Source organism: Strongylocentrotus purpuratus, unplaced genomic scaffold, assembly GCF_000002235.5.
Source record: "Strongylocentrotus purpuratus isolate Spur 01 unplaced genomic scaffold, Spur_5.0 spur5_scaffold_20, whole genome shotgun sequence".
Lineage (NCBI taxonomy): Eukaryota > Metazoa > Echinodermata > Echinoidea > Camarodonta > Strongylocentrotidae > Strongylocentrotus > Strongylocentrotus purpuratus.
Window position 1 is genome coordinate 32,094,949 of NW_022145606.1, and position 18,955 is coordinate 32,113,903.

Below are 18,955 nucleotides of genomic sequence, written 5' to 3' on the forward strand. Positions count from 1 at the left end.
ATTTGGGCATTATTTTAACTCTTTTCCACAAAACTTCATTCAAAGTTTGAACTACTTAAATTCCTTAATAGTAATGGGAGAATAGTGATGGATTTTTTTCCTATTCAGTTTTCTTCGTTTTTTCTCTTATACCCCAATAAACACTTGGTATTTGCCAGTATATGTTTTTTTTTCTTCAAATCTATAATATCGCAATTTTGCTCATTATGACATTAAGTCCCTCTGTAATAATACTTATTTTAACAAGAGGGCGGGTAAACACGATCTGAAAACTAACTCAGCAGCCCCCCCCCCCCTGAGCACTTTTTTTTTATCCTCGAAAATTTAAAAATTTGCATCCCTCCCCCCCCCCCCCCCCCCCCCCCCCCCCCCCCCGCCCCCTACTTTGATAAACGTTCCGCGGGGCCTGTGTATATACGCATACAACACTGATCTTTATGATGTCTTTAACGTGACATATCTTCTTCTCCCCTTGCAAACGAGAAAGAAAACAAGGTCATTAAAAGGGATTAAGCGACAAATAATGATTGTGATTCAACTTGATGCGAATATTTGCTTGAATAAGCATTGCTATTCACCAGAATCTTCTTTGTAAAAATAACTTTTACAACTGATCTCAGCCATGCTTACTGAGTTGAGACGTTCCATTCAATTTAAAATACTCATTAAAGAATACACTTCTCCTAATCTGAAAGTGATCTTACAACACAGCGGCAGAATGGCATGGCTGAGATTTGTAAAAGTCGTTTTTTACAAAGAAGATTCTGGTGAAAAGCATTGCTTATTCAAAAAAAAAAATCCTTGCATCAATTATTTTGAATCACAATGATCATTTTGTCGCATGATCCTTTTATTAAATAACCCTGTTTTCTTTTTATTTGCAGGGGGAGAATTTAAGAAGCTATGTCACTTTATTAAGAAATCATAAAGATCAATTGTATTATGCGTATGATAACAGAACAAAATGTTGATTATCAGAATGTCATTTGGAATACCTCTATACAAATACCCAATCTTACTGTGCCGATACCACATTGTCCTTTAACCCGTATCAGTCACTAGTACGACTACGAGCCAATATAAAGTTATTATTCTTTATTCAGTTCAGTATAATGCTTTTCCTCAAAAATAGTTTCGCTAGGCCTATTAAGTTAGTGTTGAGACGCTAAGAAATGGTTTCAAATGTACATTATACAAACCCTAAACCATTGCATAATCATGGTGGTTCTCTCTCTCTATTTATTTTAATCATGCATTATCAACCACATTATAAAGCAGCAACAAAAAACTTAGGGTTATCTGGGATAGGTGAAAGTGAGAGTGTCATGCTAAAACGGCGCTTCACCTCCCCACCCCCCCCCCCCCTCGAAAAAAAGAAGAAGAAATTAGTGGTCCTCCTCTCCAGCACCCACCCCCCCCCCCCCCGCTTTAATATTCACCGGCCGGCTGAGTCGGCGCAAAATACTGGACCCCCCAAAAACAAATATAATGTGCTCTTATCCATCCCCACCTCCCCCCCCCCCCCGCTCATTCGCCGTTCGCCGCTAAATATTTTCTCAAGATTTGGCCCCCCCCCCCTCTTGCCGCCGGCTGGATCCGCCCCTGTTTAACATACGACTCTTGTTATTAACTAAAGAAATTATATAAAAAAAGTTACTCATTATGTAAGATCATGTTCTGTACATGAAAGAAAGAGGAAACCTTATAGAAGCTGGGCTTGTTCACAGTTAGAGGTTAAAGTTGTTTGAATATTTGCATTTCTGTGTTGTAAACTTAAACAAAACAATATGTCTGAAACATTATCACAATTCAGCCATAAACCTATGACATATCAAAACAGAAGACATAAGTTTTACATTGTTGTGTGTAATTATTGAGCAATATCTTGGTTTCCCTTTTCACAGACATCGATCATGCCTTTTGATGAATGCTTTTTAACGGTGGGGAAAACACAGAGAAAAAAACCCCCAAAACAAGCAAACATCATTAAAAAAAAACTTTAAAAAACAATCAAATGAACAAAAACTCCTATCGAATGTAGGCCTAATGTATACTACGGTATATATTTAAAATATTTAATTTCAATGCAGAAAGAAATCACGGCTGTCAAATGAAATATGTTCAGTAAAAGCATAATTAATTCTGCATTTATGACCATTTTTTTTCTTGGCAGCTTTCAAGTTGAGTTATTATTTCTATACAAAGTTACAAACCAACACAAATGGTTTTTGTTTTTTTCGATTCCTAAAATTGAAATCAATAATTGCTCATTCGATTTCCTATTTAGCGATACCATACTATCCGCAGTATACATTCGATTTCTTCAGTTATCTATCATCCATCTGTCGACACAGTACTAGCCTACTGTGCATGCAATTCATTGTAGACAGGTGAAGTGACAGATTACATCCACCCGGCAGAATTTGGCTTAGAATTGCCAAAATGGCGTCACCAATGTCGAAAGAATCGAGATCTATGAGGTAATTATATTGGCTATGTAACAGTATATATTTGCTAACAACAATTTTACTTAACTTTTCACAAGTAACCAGTCTATTTCTCTCTAAAAAATTATTAATATTTTTTTTATTGCGAGATGATTTGTCACCGTGTCACTCATGAATTCACATGACTGCTAAATGTTATTAGATCTAACTTAGAACTCTATGGCATCCTTTCAAGTTTCAGTTTCACTATCATTATATTTATATGGGCCTAATATTGGATGGCTTAGAGTGTGATACAAAGTGAAAGTAGGGGTGCTAGTCCCAAGAATGAGGATCGTCCGCTTAAACGAGGATTAAAGAATAAAGTTAGGGTGTCTGAACGATTTTTTAATTTTCAATTTGGGATCGTTTTTCACCATTTTTGTTTGATATTTGAATAAAAAATGTAATCAGAATAATACATTTCAAATTAAAGTCTCACCGATGTTTCTATCAAAAGATAGGTCTACAGCCCCTCCAAAACGCGGTATCATATCATTTTGGTCAAAATCGACGAAAAAGACGTCCACGCAGAGTGATGTTGTTTTGCTAAATTCAGACAAACAGCTGTATCGCGCGATATGCAAGTGTATGCATAAAGTACGCATGTTGCTAAGCCAATGCGCGACTTGCAGCTTGAGCCACGCTGTCTCCGCGATATGTGCCATTGACTAGTAATATGGGTGGCTGTTCGCGCCATAGAACCCGGAAGTGAATACACGTTGTAGTCAATGACAATATCGCGGAGACAACATGCACGTTGTCTCAAAAAAAACAAAAAAAAAAAAAAAAAAACATGCACGTTGTCTCCGCGATATTGCCATCGACTATAACGTGTATTCACTTCCGGTTTTTTTTGCGCGAATGGCTAGCCATACTTTCATTCACTATAATGTGTAATTGAATTGGGGGTTTCTTTTCGTACGCGGAGATGTTACGCGATGTAACCATGGTTTGGACTGAGCGGAGATTCTACGTTCCTCCCGCTCTCTCTTGGTACTTGGTATTTTGGAGGACCAACCAACAAGTGTCAAGACTCAAGAGTGCGGGAGGAAGGGCGTGGTGGCTGGAATCTCCCGCCCGCTACGACTTAAAAAGCTGGTGGGACAGCAGGAGAATGTGCGTGGTACGTTGCGTCAGACTCCTTCCAAATGCTGGAGGGTTGACAGCCCTGATATCCTCGTAAACGTGGACAAATCCATCCTAAAAAATAAGGATCGTCTACATTTTTTCGCGGATGTTTTTTTTCTTTGGCGCTCTGTGGTAACTTACTCTGTGGGCGCAGGGTTCCCGATCTGCGAAAAACAGATCCTATGTATTAAAATACCACCCGTTCACCGTCTACTTTTATGGGTTAAGTGTCCGTCTTTCCGAGGATTTATCGTTTATAACGTGAAAGTTTTTGTGCAAAGTGAATGTGAATTGCATCAATTCAAGGATCATCATCGTGAAATCCATTTTTTGCATCGCCACCGCGCGGATCGGAAATAGGAATTGTCACCAACAATTTTTGTGGACGATCCTTATTTTTTAGGATGCGTCTGTCCGCCTTTACGGAGACGATCTTCGTTTATGCTGACGATACTTATATATTCTCGGACCAGACCCCCTATCCCCTACTGATACAATTACAAGAATATACATGTAGGGTCTATATTACTTATTAGCTTTGCCTATGACAATATTGGGCGAGTCAAAGACGAATCCAATATTGTTAAAACATATCTGTGGCTTACACCCAGTAAATAAAGATCTCAGCAAGCAGTAGATGCAGGTTCACATCATGCTGGTTCCAAGTTCTGATCTGACTTGTTTTCAATTACAGATCGATCAATCGATCTTTATTTACTGTGTGTATTAAGCCACAAATGTGTTTAAACAATTTAGATTTCTCCAAGGAAGCATTACATTTATAAGAGTCCAATATTGTCATAGCGAGAGCAATATATTCTTGTAAGTTGTATCACACAAAAACAGAGTTTAAAGCCATACCATATTATTATTATTATTATCTACATGTATCAGGCTGACTAGCGAAATAACAAAATTTGAAGCGATATAGATTGGTTGAAGTTCCCCCCAAGAGGTGCTCGAGGGGAGGGGGGGGGGGGGGGGGTAGGGGCTGTTGGGGCTGTTGAGTCAGCTCTCAACCCCCACTTCCTGTTGAACGAAAATTACCATCTACGCGATTTTCATATTCCGCCCCCCCCCCCCCCCCTCCCCCATTGGAAAATCCTGGATCCGCCACTGCGTGCAAGTTGACAAGCATGTGGCTAGACCATTTTGGAAAAAGAAGTAAAATAACTGCCTGAACTTTCCAGATTTAGGATGAAATGTACATGGAAACTTGTGCTTGATTATCCTACATTGTAAAAGGCAAGAATTTTCCCAAACTTGTATCTACACCTATAGTTTCGCTCAATGATTCTTTACACGTTTCTTGATAAGAGTTTCATGAACAGGCTGCATTTAGCCTTTCTAGGACTGTATGGTCCATACATGTACATGTACATGTACAGTATGTAGGCTTTGAAAGATGGGTCAGTCTAAGATGTGATTCATCAAACCACAAATTAGGTTGTTTCTTTCAAGGTCGTTTCTAAAGTCATCAAGGCAGTCCTACATTTTCTGATACACAGCTGATACAGGCCTGCTGTGTTGTCTCTGCAGGAGGTTTCCGAAGAAACGACTCATTCATAAGTTAGTCATAGTCTTGTATTTCAGACTCTAGGCATTTCCTCTATATCCCAATGCTAGCTAGGTTTACACTATGTTCCCGGCGGCCATGGCAGCCCCGTTTGCCCGAAATGTAGTGCGCCGTAGGATTTTGGCCAATTTTTCTCTGTATTCAAGTTTTGTTAGGTCTTGCCAATGTTTTTTTTTTTTAACGTACTGCAATGTTTTGTTGCGTTCACCCCGTTTTACCACGGCCTACTAGGTTTCACATTCTCACCTTGACTGACGTGGCAATATTTTGACAGTTTAATAATCTGGCCCGGCATTCATGGCAATCGCGGCCTGTCACGTTTGCCCATTCCATGCCCCCGCGTTGTCTCACTTCCATCCTGTCTTGTTACTGTACAGGGCACTTTGGATGGATAGTAGAAAGCACATTGTGTATTAAAGGTTTTTTTCCAATTCAACTTTTCCTCAATGACCCTGCAAGCTCAAAAGTTTTTGTGTACATTAGACCAAGTAAAAAAATATACCGGTACATGTTTAGCGTCCCCGACTGCTTCCTTTTTTGGGGCTGCCTCCTATTTTTATTATTTTTTTTTAATTATAATAATTTTTTTCTTCAATGAATTACAACATGAAAAACATACTGCTAAAATGATCTATTTCTGATTAAAAAAAGAAAAAAAAAATACTGGCGGCCATTTTGAAAAAAACCTGATTGACCGGAAAAATGTACCGAGCGGTCATTTTGAAAGAAAAAAAAATAAATAAAGGGCCTCCTCCTTCCTATTTTTCAAAAAAACAGGATGCTAAACATGTTTTTTTTTATATTTGGAGTGATGATTATGATTGTTGTATCTGACTGCTACATGTATGAAAGCATGTATAATTCACGTGAGTAAGCAGCCGGAGGACCGACGGCTTTAAGTCTCCTCGAGGGACGTGCACTTTGTATTAAATGTAGTACTATAGAGTCCAGAAACTCTGCCTTTATAATACAAGGTTATTGAGAAAATTCTCATTAGAGTCTGAAATACAAGACTATTGATGTCAAATTACACATACACATACCGTACGTGATCATCACTTGTGCATGCATTGTACATATACTGTAGCTGGACAATCATCATGAATACAGAGTGGTTATAATGATGGATTATTGATTATGTAAATATATTATCCAGATCAAGAGTAGCTAGGTTATCGTCGTAATACTGTATTGGTGTACAGGTCTGAATGTTAACGAGATTAAAATCACTTTGTAAACTTACAGTTGAGAAATGAATTATTCATAATTTAAATACCATATTGTATAATTGTTTTAGGTACTATGTGAAAAATAGATTTATGCAGATTTATGTTTCTTCAGAATGGACATACATGTATTCCAGCTTTCATCTAAAAATGATACACATAGACCTTAATTCAACCAGTCCATCTTTCATTCTTGAGGTGGAAACAAACACACACAAAAATAGAAAAATAGCGCACATTTAGACCTGAAATTAAATATACAATTATATGATAATTTATTGATGACAGTTTCCAATTTATGCACAGTGTCAAACCAGGTGTCTTTAAAATACATTTTGAACTTTTGCTGGTATAGTGACAGTTACATTTCGTGGTTTATCAGCTTTTACCTGGAAAACTTGGGAATTGATTTCTATTTATCTCTTGTTCCCTTTCATACCTTCCTTTCTACTTTTATGTACGACATGTACATGTACTGGGGGATGTTTCACAAAGATTCTAAGTTGAAATTATCTCTAAGTTAGACTTAACAATTATGGAAAGCCATTAGCATCCTTGAAAATATTTTGTAAAAGTTATTTTAAAAGGCATAAAATGTTGATTCAAAACATTCATATTTTCTATTATGGGATATTTCATGCTCTTGATGTGGAATTTATGAAAAGTCTAAAATACTTGAATTTTTTGCTTTTGAATATATATCAAAATAAGGCTACAAATGGCTCTCCATAATATTTAAGTCCAACTTAGAGTTAAGTTCGACTTCGAATCTTTGTGAAACGCCCCCCCCCCCCCAGGTGTATCACATGTACTAGGGCTGCGACGTGTACATGTAGTTGAATGCTCGAGTACCCACACGGTTGACAACTACTCGGTTACGATAATTTCTCGTACCCGAATTTTCGGCCGCAAAAAAACCCCAAAAAACATGATCATTTGCAAATCGCCTGTTTGGAGCTGAAAACACAGAGCCAACTCCCTTACGTCTCAAAACAGACATTTTTTTCCTAAAAACTATGGAGCATGATCTCTGTCTTACCGAGTATGTTTTATTGTATAATTTCTCCTTTCTTTCTTGTTTTTGTCCATATTTAGCACGGCGGGAGAATCATTGTATCAGTTACTAAATGTTCCTAAGGATGCTAAGGAAGATGACATTAAGAAGGCATACAGGAAGGTAAGTCATTCTGGTCCCCATCTTATAAGGAGTTACGATTGATCTAAATCAATCGTAAGTCCTCCAATTATTCGCAAGTTTGCTCTCTCTTATCTCTTATACATAGTTGCGATTGATATCAATCGCAAATAAGTTACAATTGATCTAAATCAATCGTAAGTCCTCCAATCAATTGCAAGTTTGCTCTCTGTCCTTATAGTTGCGATTGATATCAATCGCAAATAAGTTACAATTGATATCAACTGTTTATTAGACGAGGCCCAGGACTCTTTTTGATAAATCATATATTTGATAATGACAATAATGATGCTGTTCTTGTACAGTATATATATATATCACATTGTGATATATGACATCATTCAGCAATCTTTTCTATAAATTGTATATTTGATAATGATAATAATAATAATAATAATATGCCATATACTGTATAGGATGGGAGGTCATTCCTCTTTTCAATCTAAAATATATTATGTAGTATTAGAACATCCATGTCAATAATTGTCTTTAAACATACATGTACATCTTTTTTTTTTTACTTTAAAAATAAAAGGAAAATACCTCCAGCCCCAAAATAAATTATCCACAAATCTTTTATAGCATTCTAAATCAAAAGATTTGTGGATAATTTGTTTTGGGGTGGAAGAAAGGGCAGGCAAAATACTTGAATCCATTTCTGTTGCAGTGTATGGTTCTTAGTTTATTACTCATAATACTTCCAAGTTTCAATTGAAAATGAGCTCTGAAGATTGTTGAATTCACAACTATGCGAAGTGGAATATATATAAAGTCACATGTTTCATGTGAAATTTGACTAATTGTATTGCGCCGTCTTCTTCCACAAAACAACCTAGTAGGATTGATAAATTGATTGATTTTTGTTTCCCTTTATAATCAGATGGCTCTGAAGTATCATCCAGACAAAAACAGAGATGACCCACTGGCAGGAGAAAGGGTAAGACTAGCTTCGCATCAATCCATGTACCTTTGTCTGTATTAACATAAATGTGTCTTATCTTTTGGAGTGTACTCCTTTATAATCCATGAACATAAATACGTCTTATCTTTTGGAAAGTACTCCTTTATAATCCATGAACCTCTGTCTTTAACATAAATGTGCCTTATCTTTTGGAAAGTACTCCTTTATAATCCATGAACCTCTGTCTTTAACATAAATAAATGTGCCGTTTCTTTTGGAGTGTACTACTTTATAATCCATAAACTATATACACAACGCATTCTTTGGACAGACATTGTTGTACATACTGTACTTGTACAAAACATGTAAAGTACGGTAAACACATCTACATGTATATATATTTGCATATATGCATAGCAAGGTAAATTGTCTATGGTTTGCTTGCTATTTATAAGGGCCACTATTCATAAGGGCCGCTATTCATAAAGGATCGCTATTCATTTTGTTACGCGTTATGGATAGCAGTCGTTATGAATAATGGTCCTTATTAATAGCGGTCCTTATGGATAGCGAGCTTGACCAAAACAAATAGATTTTTGTCCACTGCTAAATTTTAATATTTTGAAATAAATGTGTTTCAATTGTTTCCTGTTATATATTTTTCACCAAATACAAGTTTACCTTCTCAGCCATGATTTTCCCTTCTTGAAAAGTAATGGTTTTGTTATTGAATGAAAACACCTTTCTGATTAAAGCTTGGTGCATGGTACATGAACAACTTCGCTTGGTACATGTACTTTTCAAGAAAATGGCAGCACCCATGTCATGCTAAAAGTCATTACCCCCGTAAATCTCCGTGAATAAGGCGCACTTTTTTGCCGCCGATTTTTTTTTTTTTTTTAGTTTCGATTTATGGCACTATGCCTGGCAATGTCTCCCAGCTCAGTAATCAGTGTGTTTACTCACCACTCGAAAACTACAACAACACTCAAATTTGTCTGTCATCTTGGTTTGAAAGTAATCTTTCTAATAGATATCAATATGTAGTTTATAATAATAATTCCTCAATTTTTTTTTTCTATAACAAATGGTGTACCACAAGGTTCTATCCTAGGTACTCTATTGTATTTAATTTACATTAATGATCTTACACATTCTTCTAAAAACAACATTGTTACTATTATGTGACAAGTTCACAAGCACAAATCAGCGCCTTCAAGTGCACCTTGATGTTAAATGAAGGTCCTTCCCCGCATGGGTTTTCTGCAACAAAACAACAACAACAAAACAATTTTTTTTTTTCCCCCCCCAAAATAGAGGTGCGCCTTATACACAGGTGTGCCTTATACACAGAGATTTACGTTACTTCATGTCAACAATATCTTCATTTTATATCTCTTTCATGAGGAATATTGTACATGTACATCAAAGGGCAGGAATACATCTTGTTTTTCAGAATACCTGCACTTATTGATGTATCTTTCCTTTGAGGCCAAAATATTTGCATTATCAGCAGAAGTTACTGAGTGAAGATAAGCAACAATACAAATACATCTAATTGATTTATGTCACTTGACATGTATTTTAAACAAGCATGGGAAAACTTAGAATGATAAAATGGGCCAAGATCAAGTAGTGTTTTGACTTAAGATGTCCTTTGCATACCCTTGTATATTTGCATAAATTGAACATGCTCGCGATAAGAATTTGAACAAACAGATAACAAATACAGACAACCAATATGGTTAGATTTATGTACATGTACATGTATAGCAAACATGTACAGTATGTGTGTGTACAGTTAACAACTAAATCATTCAATACCCTTACCAAGTTTTGTCATTTTTAAAGTATGGGAAAAATTGATATGTCAATATTCAACAAAGGCCACCTTTCATTATTGAGTAATTACGGAAACACAAAAACATCAATTGACAATGAGTATGAATAATTTAGTCAGTGTCTGTTACGTAATGCATGATAAGGTTTCATTACTAGAATTGTGCATATTTTGTCATTTAGTTTTGATCTACCGGTCCAGTACATGTACAGTGTATTTCCATTTTGCACACAAGATTGTAGTTGTTATTTGGCTTTTAATTTAAATAAATGATCAGATCTCTTTACATTTAATACATTCAGAAGTATGCAAAATGTAAAGGTTGGTTTGAACGTATGAACTACATGTATATTCATAGCCTTTTGCCCACAACCAATTGATGTGGTTGATATCAACAGTGGTGTACATACCGCATAGACAATCCTTAAAGATCAAGTTGAGTTCTGGTCAAGCGATTGCATTGTGAAAGAAACGTTGTGGAATCGATCAAAAAAGATGGATCATCTAGCATATACATGTATATTATGTGTATTGCAAGGTTCTGGAGTCATCAAAATGTTAAGAAATTTGGCCCAGTCTTCGTAAAGTTACAAGCACTGTACACAGAAAGATGTATACGGTATTTAGAATATTAAGGCATTTGAAGAGCCATTCTTTTCAGGGAACATGTTTTATCTGATGTTCTTCCACACTTGCATAGTCAAGGATAGCGCTCACAAAATATTTTTCACCTCTTCCCAGAACTCAACCTTCTCTTAAAGTGTGTCTATGCCTGATGAATTTTCATCACATTTACCTGAAGTTTGTATATTTTGAATTCTAGTTTACATGTAACTCTACCAGTATTTTCACACAACCATTGACCAGTTAATGGACAGTAGCATAAATACTTGGGAATTAATAAAAGACACAATTATTAAAGTTTCAATTCATTTGAATCACTAGAAGCATACCAAATTTAAATTGTAGTTTGAATGTACCAGTATTTGCATTTAGCACATGGCCAATAGTCATACAGTACATACATTGTAAGCAGCAATTAGTGGCATTGATGAGTTTTCCTTTCCTTTGATTCACAAAAAACGTGCAAATATTGAATGTTTGTTTGAATCTACTAGTATTTACATTTTGCACATGACCGGTATGCTTTGAATATAGTACGCAGTGTAGCATATTAATATTAGAGGCTATCAAACCCATGGTGCAGTTTCATTACATTCAGTTGAACAAAACTTGTGAGTAAATATCAATAGAATCATAATACAAACACTACCTTTGTAATGCTTTTTTTTCCTGGCCCAATTGGCCATATGAATGTATAATATTCCTTTGAAAGTTTAATAAATCATTACATTCCGTCAAGATATTTACGCTCTTCCATTGTAAAACTCTGGATTTCTTGTTATTAAAGCTTGATACTAATTTGGGGGAGGAAAATTTGCTCATGCAGGGCCTTCGCTGTGCAATGCTCTCCCTTGAGAGATTAATAATATGCAGATCACTTGAAGTGTTAAAGCCCCACTGCACTACTTATAGCTACTTGCCCCCTCTATACAGGCAACACTGCCTAAGCGGTATCCGTTGATCCCCCCCCCCCATGATGCCTTTTAGAGCTGATTTGATTAGATAACCACCTGCCAGTGACCTTGCAGGGAGGTCTAATCCCTCAATGCCAAACTAGTGCAGAGGGGCTTTAAAAGATGTCTCTGTCTCTGCATGTGATCTCCAAACACTGGATAAAGCTCTACACCTAACCCTCATCCAACCATATATACCAAAATATTTAACCTAAAACCTTCTTGTTTTCCTAATACTAACCTTATATCTTTGAGAAAATAAAGCCCCAAGCATTAACACCATCCATGTAGCAAATGTAATAGGTCACCAGAAAGCCTGAGGAGAGAAAGAGAAAGAGAGAGAAAGAGGGTTGGGGGGGGGGGGTGATGTGGTGATTCTTTAGTTTTTCACAGGGGAGTGTCAGGATTGATCACACAGAGGTACATGTAGAACCCTCATTGTTAGGATATAATGGAGCAGGTTTAATAAAATGGGGAGTGGACTATTAGGCTATTATTATTATTATTATTATTATTATCTCGATGAGGCTTAAACTTTCATTCATACATGTATACTGTATGTATGTATATAGATATAACTTTTAATTAACAAGCATCACTAACTGCATGTACATGTACATTTTTATGTCAAGTACATTTCGCTAAAGCTACCGGTACTTTAAAGGGACTCAAAACTGTGAAGTAATTCTTGACACAGCTTTTTTAGCCGTTTCATTCACTGCTCCTTGAAACTTATTATCCTTAATATCATATCGCTTGAAGGTATTCTTGAAGATGTTCTTTCTCACAATTTTGCTTATCAAAAGGTCACAAATTAGGGTAATTGTTTGTAGTATCTATTCAGTTCAAAGAACGTGTATAATGTATTACTGCTATCTGGCACTCAAGATAATCAAGAAAAGAACTACATGTACGTAGAGTACTTGATATTTATTTTCTTCTAAAAATGAAATTTAATGGCATGTTTCCTGGCACGCTGATAAATTAATTCCAAATTATTTACTTACTTGTCTTATCTGACCCAGATGATCTCCTTAATTGAGTAGCCTTTGGACCTTCTCAAGAAAAATCACTTCAACAGACTTATTTCACCTTTAGATATGACTCAAAACAGTGGCATATCGTACAGACACTGAAAAAACTATTTCTTTTGAAAACAAATATATCCTCCGAACCCTGTGAGATTCGCCTGAATTTGCTTAAACTTTTTAAAATATATTTAAAGCGGTTTATTGATAAGAAATCATTCTCGGCTTGTGGTTTTTAACGTCAAATTTGTTTTTTTACGTATGGACTAATGGACACATTTGTGGTTTCAGAACATCGTGTTTATTTAAAGATTTAAAGTTCAAGTGATCTTAAGGTTACTGAGAAAACTATGAGTCGCAGGGGGTCCTAACGCAAATTCATATGCTTTGTGGATGCAATTAACTTTGAGGTTTCGCCAACCTTTACAAATATAGTTACAATGACCTTTTGCTCGGCTTATAGTTCGAAAGCTTCAGCAGTGGGTTCGTTTGGTCCTGTGTCTACTGTACATGTATAAATATGGTCATGGTCTTTAAAAGGAAATCCAACCCAAATAGATAGCTACTCTCTTAAAGAAAGCTGGAAAATTAGAGAAGCAAACGGATGAAAGTTTCAATTAAATCTGACTAAATATAAGAAAGTTATGATTTGTTGAAAGTTGTAATCACTATACGTATGGTCACTTCAAATTGGCTGAAGCGAAATGTCAATGTGATAAAATACTTGAATGTATAGCATTGATTTCTCTGTACTGTTCACCCACCTGCAAACTCATCATTAATTGGACAGAATATGATTTATTGTTAATTTTATTTCATTTCATAACCACCCTTTTATGTTTTTAATTATCATTTGTTTGTCCTACTTGAGTTCGTCTTGCATTTTGTGTAGGAACTGTGTGATGATCCGACCACTCCATTAAATTTCATTTGATGTGTTTTTGTTTTGACTATATTTGTAAGAATTCTATCGTATTATTTGACTTTGCATGTTTTGATGAAAGTGGTGAATACATTCAATTCAATACATTTTCATTCAATTGAATACATTCAATTCAATTTCATTCATTTGAATACATTCAATTCAATTTCATTCAATTGAATCAAATACATTCAATTCAATTGAATTTAATACATTCAATTCCATTCAATTCCATTCAATTCAATTTCTTCTTCCTTCCTTCAGTTCAAAGAGATCAACCGCGCACACAAAGTACTAAACGACGAGAAGAAGAGGCAGATATATGACGAGTACGGCTCGTTTGGAATCTACATTGCTGATCAAATAGGAGAGGACAATGTTGACCTTTACTTCCTGGTCAACAGTAAATGCTTCAGGGTATGTATGATTGCATAATTAATTAGTTAATTTCAGTTTTGAATATTATTTATTCTTTCATTCATAATGGTTTGGTTTATTAGATAAAAAATTCAATGGCAGCTGTTGAAGGCTGAATTGATGAGGTGTAGAGTGTACAAAATTTTAAAAGTTGACAACTGACAATTACCAGTGATACAAAATCACATGGAATATGGTAAAACATCATGATCAAAATCTATAATATATAACTTATACTTCCAGAATTACAGACTAAAGAAAATGACAAACATGTAGTACCAAGACTGAGAGAGGAGGGGGGGGGGGGGGGGGGGGGGGGGGGGGGGGGGGGGGGGGAGTGAGAGAGGAGAGTTAGTGATGTAGTAGGGACTCGGGAGTGATGGTTGTAATCAGAGGAATCGACTAGTGTTCAGAAGAGTGGTGAGAAAGGAAATAGATTAAATAATCATAGATATCCTAATCAGAGGAAGATGAAGAAGGAGGGGGACGGGATATTTCGGATATTATTGCTCTGATATAAGTTACAGGTCATTCATTCAATTATTTTCTAGCTTCTTGCAATAAAAACACAAGACATTAATCTACATTTGCCACACTTGACCCAGGTGTAGTAAGTGGGTACCTAGTAGGATTTATTCCCTGAATGCACTGAGCTTTATATGAACATGTACCATTGCCTGAGATTAAAGATAGGTAATAATTTCTGAAATCCTTTATAATGATAATAATAGTGGGTTCACATAGCATTCACGCCTGTCATACTTGACACTCCTGGCGCTCCCGATTATTACCCTGGCTTTAGCACATAGAAATATTATATTATAATGTGAAATGTGCTATGGTATACAAGAACCACATATTATCATTAAAATAAAAATGATAAATGGTTTCTTGTAGGCTTAGGCATTGTTTGCTATATAGAGGGTGCAAGAAGCTTTAAGAAGGGCATTGGGGCTTTAAGGGAAAAAAAAATGTGGCCTTTGTAGACAGGTGGTCACTAAAGCAGGTTTGACTTTACAATGTTATTTACACATACTTTGCGAGTGCACCGTGTGAGAGAGAGAGGGGGGATTGAGAAATCCTGAAAAGGAATCTCGGTAATCTTTCTTGAGGGTGTGTAGTCCTGAAAAGGACTGTTGGTAAAGTCTTGAAAAAGACTGTTGGTTATCTTTCTTAGCATATACACCTGTAGTTCTAAGGAGAACTATAGCGCTTGGAGAGGATGAGTGGCGGGAGTGGCTCAACGTTTCAAACAGGTTGACTATCCGTCGTCAGGTCGACTATCCGTCGTAATGTTATTTACGTTGGCATTCAATTTCTTTTCTCTTCCCAGGTAACGAGCGTGATCTGTTTCTTCTGCACCTGCTACTGTTTCTGTTTCTGTTGCTTCCTATGCTGCTTTGGATGCTGTGGAAGATGTAAACGGGGAGAAGAGGATGATGAAGATTTCGAGATTGTTATTCCAGACGTAAGTCCAAGCAGGCCTGATAATTACCCGATTTAAATCGGTTTCCCAATTTTTTTTTTTTTTCTTTCTGATTTTATTCCTATTTTCACAAATTTTCCTGAATTTTCCCTTACTTTCTCTATTCTTCCCTATTTTTTCCCATTTTTATTTATCAGTTTCCCTATTTTATCCCTATTTTTCCAAATTTTCCCTTATTTCTCTCTATTCTTCCTTATTTTTTTCCCAATTTTCTTATTTTTTCTTCCTGATTTTATCCCTATTTTCCTGAATTTTCCTGAATTTTCTCTATTCTTCCCTATTTCCCCTGATTTTCTTACTCAAAAGAGGGGGAACTGTTGTTAGCTGCCATTAAATTTTTTTTTTTACTCAAGGGGGGCATGTTTGAGGGAATAAAAAACCCTTTTTTTTTTAGTGCTCACTATCACCCCTGGTACCACGGGAATATTTTCCCTGACAAGTGTAAAGACAAGCCTAGGGTAATTAATATGGTCGGTGGATACTTTCCAAGTGTTGAAGTCGAGTGGTTTGAGCACTTGATTTGAAATTCAAAGGTCGCGGGTTTGATCCTCGACACGGCACCAATGTCCTTTGGCAAGGCATTAGTCTACTTGCCACTCCACACCCAAGAGAGAAATGGGGACCCGGTAGGATGACGAAAGCATTTGTGTTAGTAATTTCCTATGCCCTCACGGTGACCATTTGGTAGGAATACTCCTGCACATTGTGCGCGAATGAATCCAATGACCGGGGTAATAATATCTTAGAGACAGTCTTCCATATTCAGCGCTATATAAATCCAGATCATTATTATTGCTATTTATGATAGAAGAAATTGATTTTGATAATTTCCATTAACAATTATTTTTTGGGGAAAATTACAAAATTTCTGAATCCATAAGAGACTTTGGTCACGTATTACATTACATTTTTTCGCAATTTGATTCTCTTTTCCCATTCCATAGGGTGAGGACGACGAAGACGAAGAACAGGACGCAGACGGTAACACGCCCATCACCAGCCAACCTACAGCATCACCAGCAGACGAGGGCGCCGCAAACCAAAACGTCGCCATACCCATGCCAGCACCTGAGAAGTCACCCGAGAAAGAGCCGACCGAAAAGACGATTCTAAATCCGGGCGAGAAGGCAAAGTATACAGAAGGATAACGTCTGGGGCAGCTGCGATAATTTGTTCCTCTTTTGTTTAATCAATTCATTCATTTCAAGGTATAGACCAGTTTTGGAAATGCCCCCCTCTCAAAAAATGAAATCGAAGCTCTTATTGTCAATTATGTGAAAGAATATATTTTGACTAATACGTGAGGATGCAAATTTTGCCGGGAAACCACCTACTAATTGATATATTTGGTAAGTTATCATATCGATCCGGCCTGGACAGATATCGCGTAGTCCCATATGCATCTTTTAGTGTACAGTGCTTGTAACTTTACCAGGACTGGGCCAAATTTTGTATCATTTTGATGATTCCAGAACCTTGCAGTACACACCAATAGTTATATGCTAGATGATCAACCTTTTCTGATCGTTTTCACAACGTTTCTTTCACAATGCACATGACCAGAACTGGTCTATACCTTTAATTGACTCGGCATATCAACTGTACTAAATATTGCTTCTATTTCTGTGTATTTCTGATCTTTTTTACCCACGATCACCAGTTTTATTTAATTTATTATACATACATGTTTTGTGGACTGGTGTTTGTGATCATCTTAATATAATTTTAAAGAAGTGTACAATATATATCGGTTCAAAGTGTCTCTTCTGTTAAAAGAAGATTTTGATTATATATGTCTTAAATATTTTGTAATTTTTTCCATTTCTCCCTTTGGTTGTATTCTTTTGTACTTGCAGTTTCATAGCTATTTGAGAGTAACTTTAAAGAAGTTATCCAAATGTATTGATCATGTAGTAAATTAGACTTGTATGCTTTTTTATACAAGGATGGTCTTCAAAACTCTTTCGAATTTGAATTTTAGAAAACTATTAATTTTTGTCTTCAATATCATGCTTTCAAAGCTACTTAAATCTGTGCTCCCCAAGATAGGATTTGTAGTGTCCAATTATAGAACTTTGATGTGCGGTTGTTAGTAATAGTGATTTTATTGGACTTACAGTTAATCACTACATTCCTTTCTGTACAGAACTTGTGTCTTTTTGTGATTAGGACAGTTTGGCCATCCCGGTTCGAGTTGGGCACTATAGTATGGGGAATACCGCTATGTTGGGCAAGCACACAATGAAAGAATAGATGTCATACTGTGCCCAACCCATTTTCACTATATGGGGAATACCGCTATGTTGGGCAAGCACACTGAAAAAAATAGATGCCATTCTGTGACCAACTCGAGCCAAGTAGGCTCATGGATGTGTAAAGATGTCTCTTGTGTGCCATTGGATCAAACCCTGGTCTTAGTTAGTCGTTTAATACACAAGTTCAATTGAAGTATTATAAAACCAGGCACCTGCAAAGTGAAACCTTCGCCATTCGGAAACCACAGCCATTCTTCTATGGGAATTCCCCTATTCATACCTTCTATGTTGCCTTAGCTTCTAGAATAGGCAAGAGTGTAGTTCTAGTCCATTTGTTCCATGTTACTGCCTTCCATAAACTTCACATGGTTGAGTACCGTAGCCTTTGATCATCTCTAGCATGTAACTGAATATTGAAATAGCATAATGAGGTATAGCTTGGGTAGACTAATTTAAAGAGAATGCTTAGTTCTGGTAAGGATTGGAAATAATCTGTTAGGTTTCTTGTTTGTATATTTTAAAATTTTATCGAAAGAAGATGACAAGAGAAATACCTGTGAAATAGGTTGCTCTTCCAATGCCCTCATAATCAAATCATGACATGAAACCGTTTGACAAACCGTTGACAAACTTTCATGCCACATGCAAGTGTTGTCCCATATACCCATTTTTGTGTGCGGTTCATGTTGTTATCAGGAAGATGGGGTCAATTTTTATCATAATGTGGGGATTCGATAATCTTACACTTTACACCCATGCTGATGTCTGACTACAAAGTCTAACATGGTCTTCTCATTCAATACTCCTCATTTGTGGAACTCTTTTCCTCACTCTTGATATTTAAAGTCCAGAACACTTTAAACGATGCCTCGAAACTTGTCTATTCCAGCAAGAGTGAAAAGACTCTATTGGAGG

The 18,955-nt window shown here is 36.4% G+C and overlaps 1 protein-coding gene across 1 annotated transcript; it reads left to right on the forward strand.

Moving 5' to 3' along the window:
- Nucleotides 1-2,372: 2,372 nt before the first annotated feature.
- Nucleotides 2,373-17,036, forward strand: LOC592925 (dnaJ homolog subfamily C member 5). Its single transcript, XM_030993217.1, has 6 exons — nucleotides 2,373-2,480; nucleotides 7,515-7,596; nucleotides 8,495-8,551; nucleotides 14,147-14,299; nucleotides 15,633-15,767; nucleotides 16,730-17,036. Exons 1-6 carry the CDS (start codon nucleotides 2,443-2,445, stop codon nucleotides 16,931-16,933), a joined length of 669 nt encoding a protein of 222 aa, XP_030849077.1. The 5' UTR covers nucleotides 2,373-2,442; the 3' UTR covers nucleotides 16,934-17,036.
- The last annotated feature ends 1,919 nt before the right edge of the window (nucleotides 17,037-18,955 follow it).

Coding starts and splice junctions, on each gene's coding strand:
- LOC592925 (XM_030993217.1), top strand. CDS start 2,443: ATGGCGTCACCAATGTCGAAAGAATCGAGATCTATGAG. Junction 2,481..7,514: donor AAAGAATCGAGATCTATGAG/GTAATTATATTG, acceptor GTCCATATTTAG/CACGGCGGGAGAATCATTGT. Junction 8,552..14,146: donor ACCCACTGGCAGGAGAAAGG/GTAAGACTAGCT, acceptor TCCTTCCTTCAG/TTCAAAGAGATCAACCGCGC.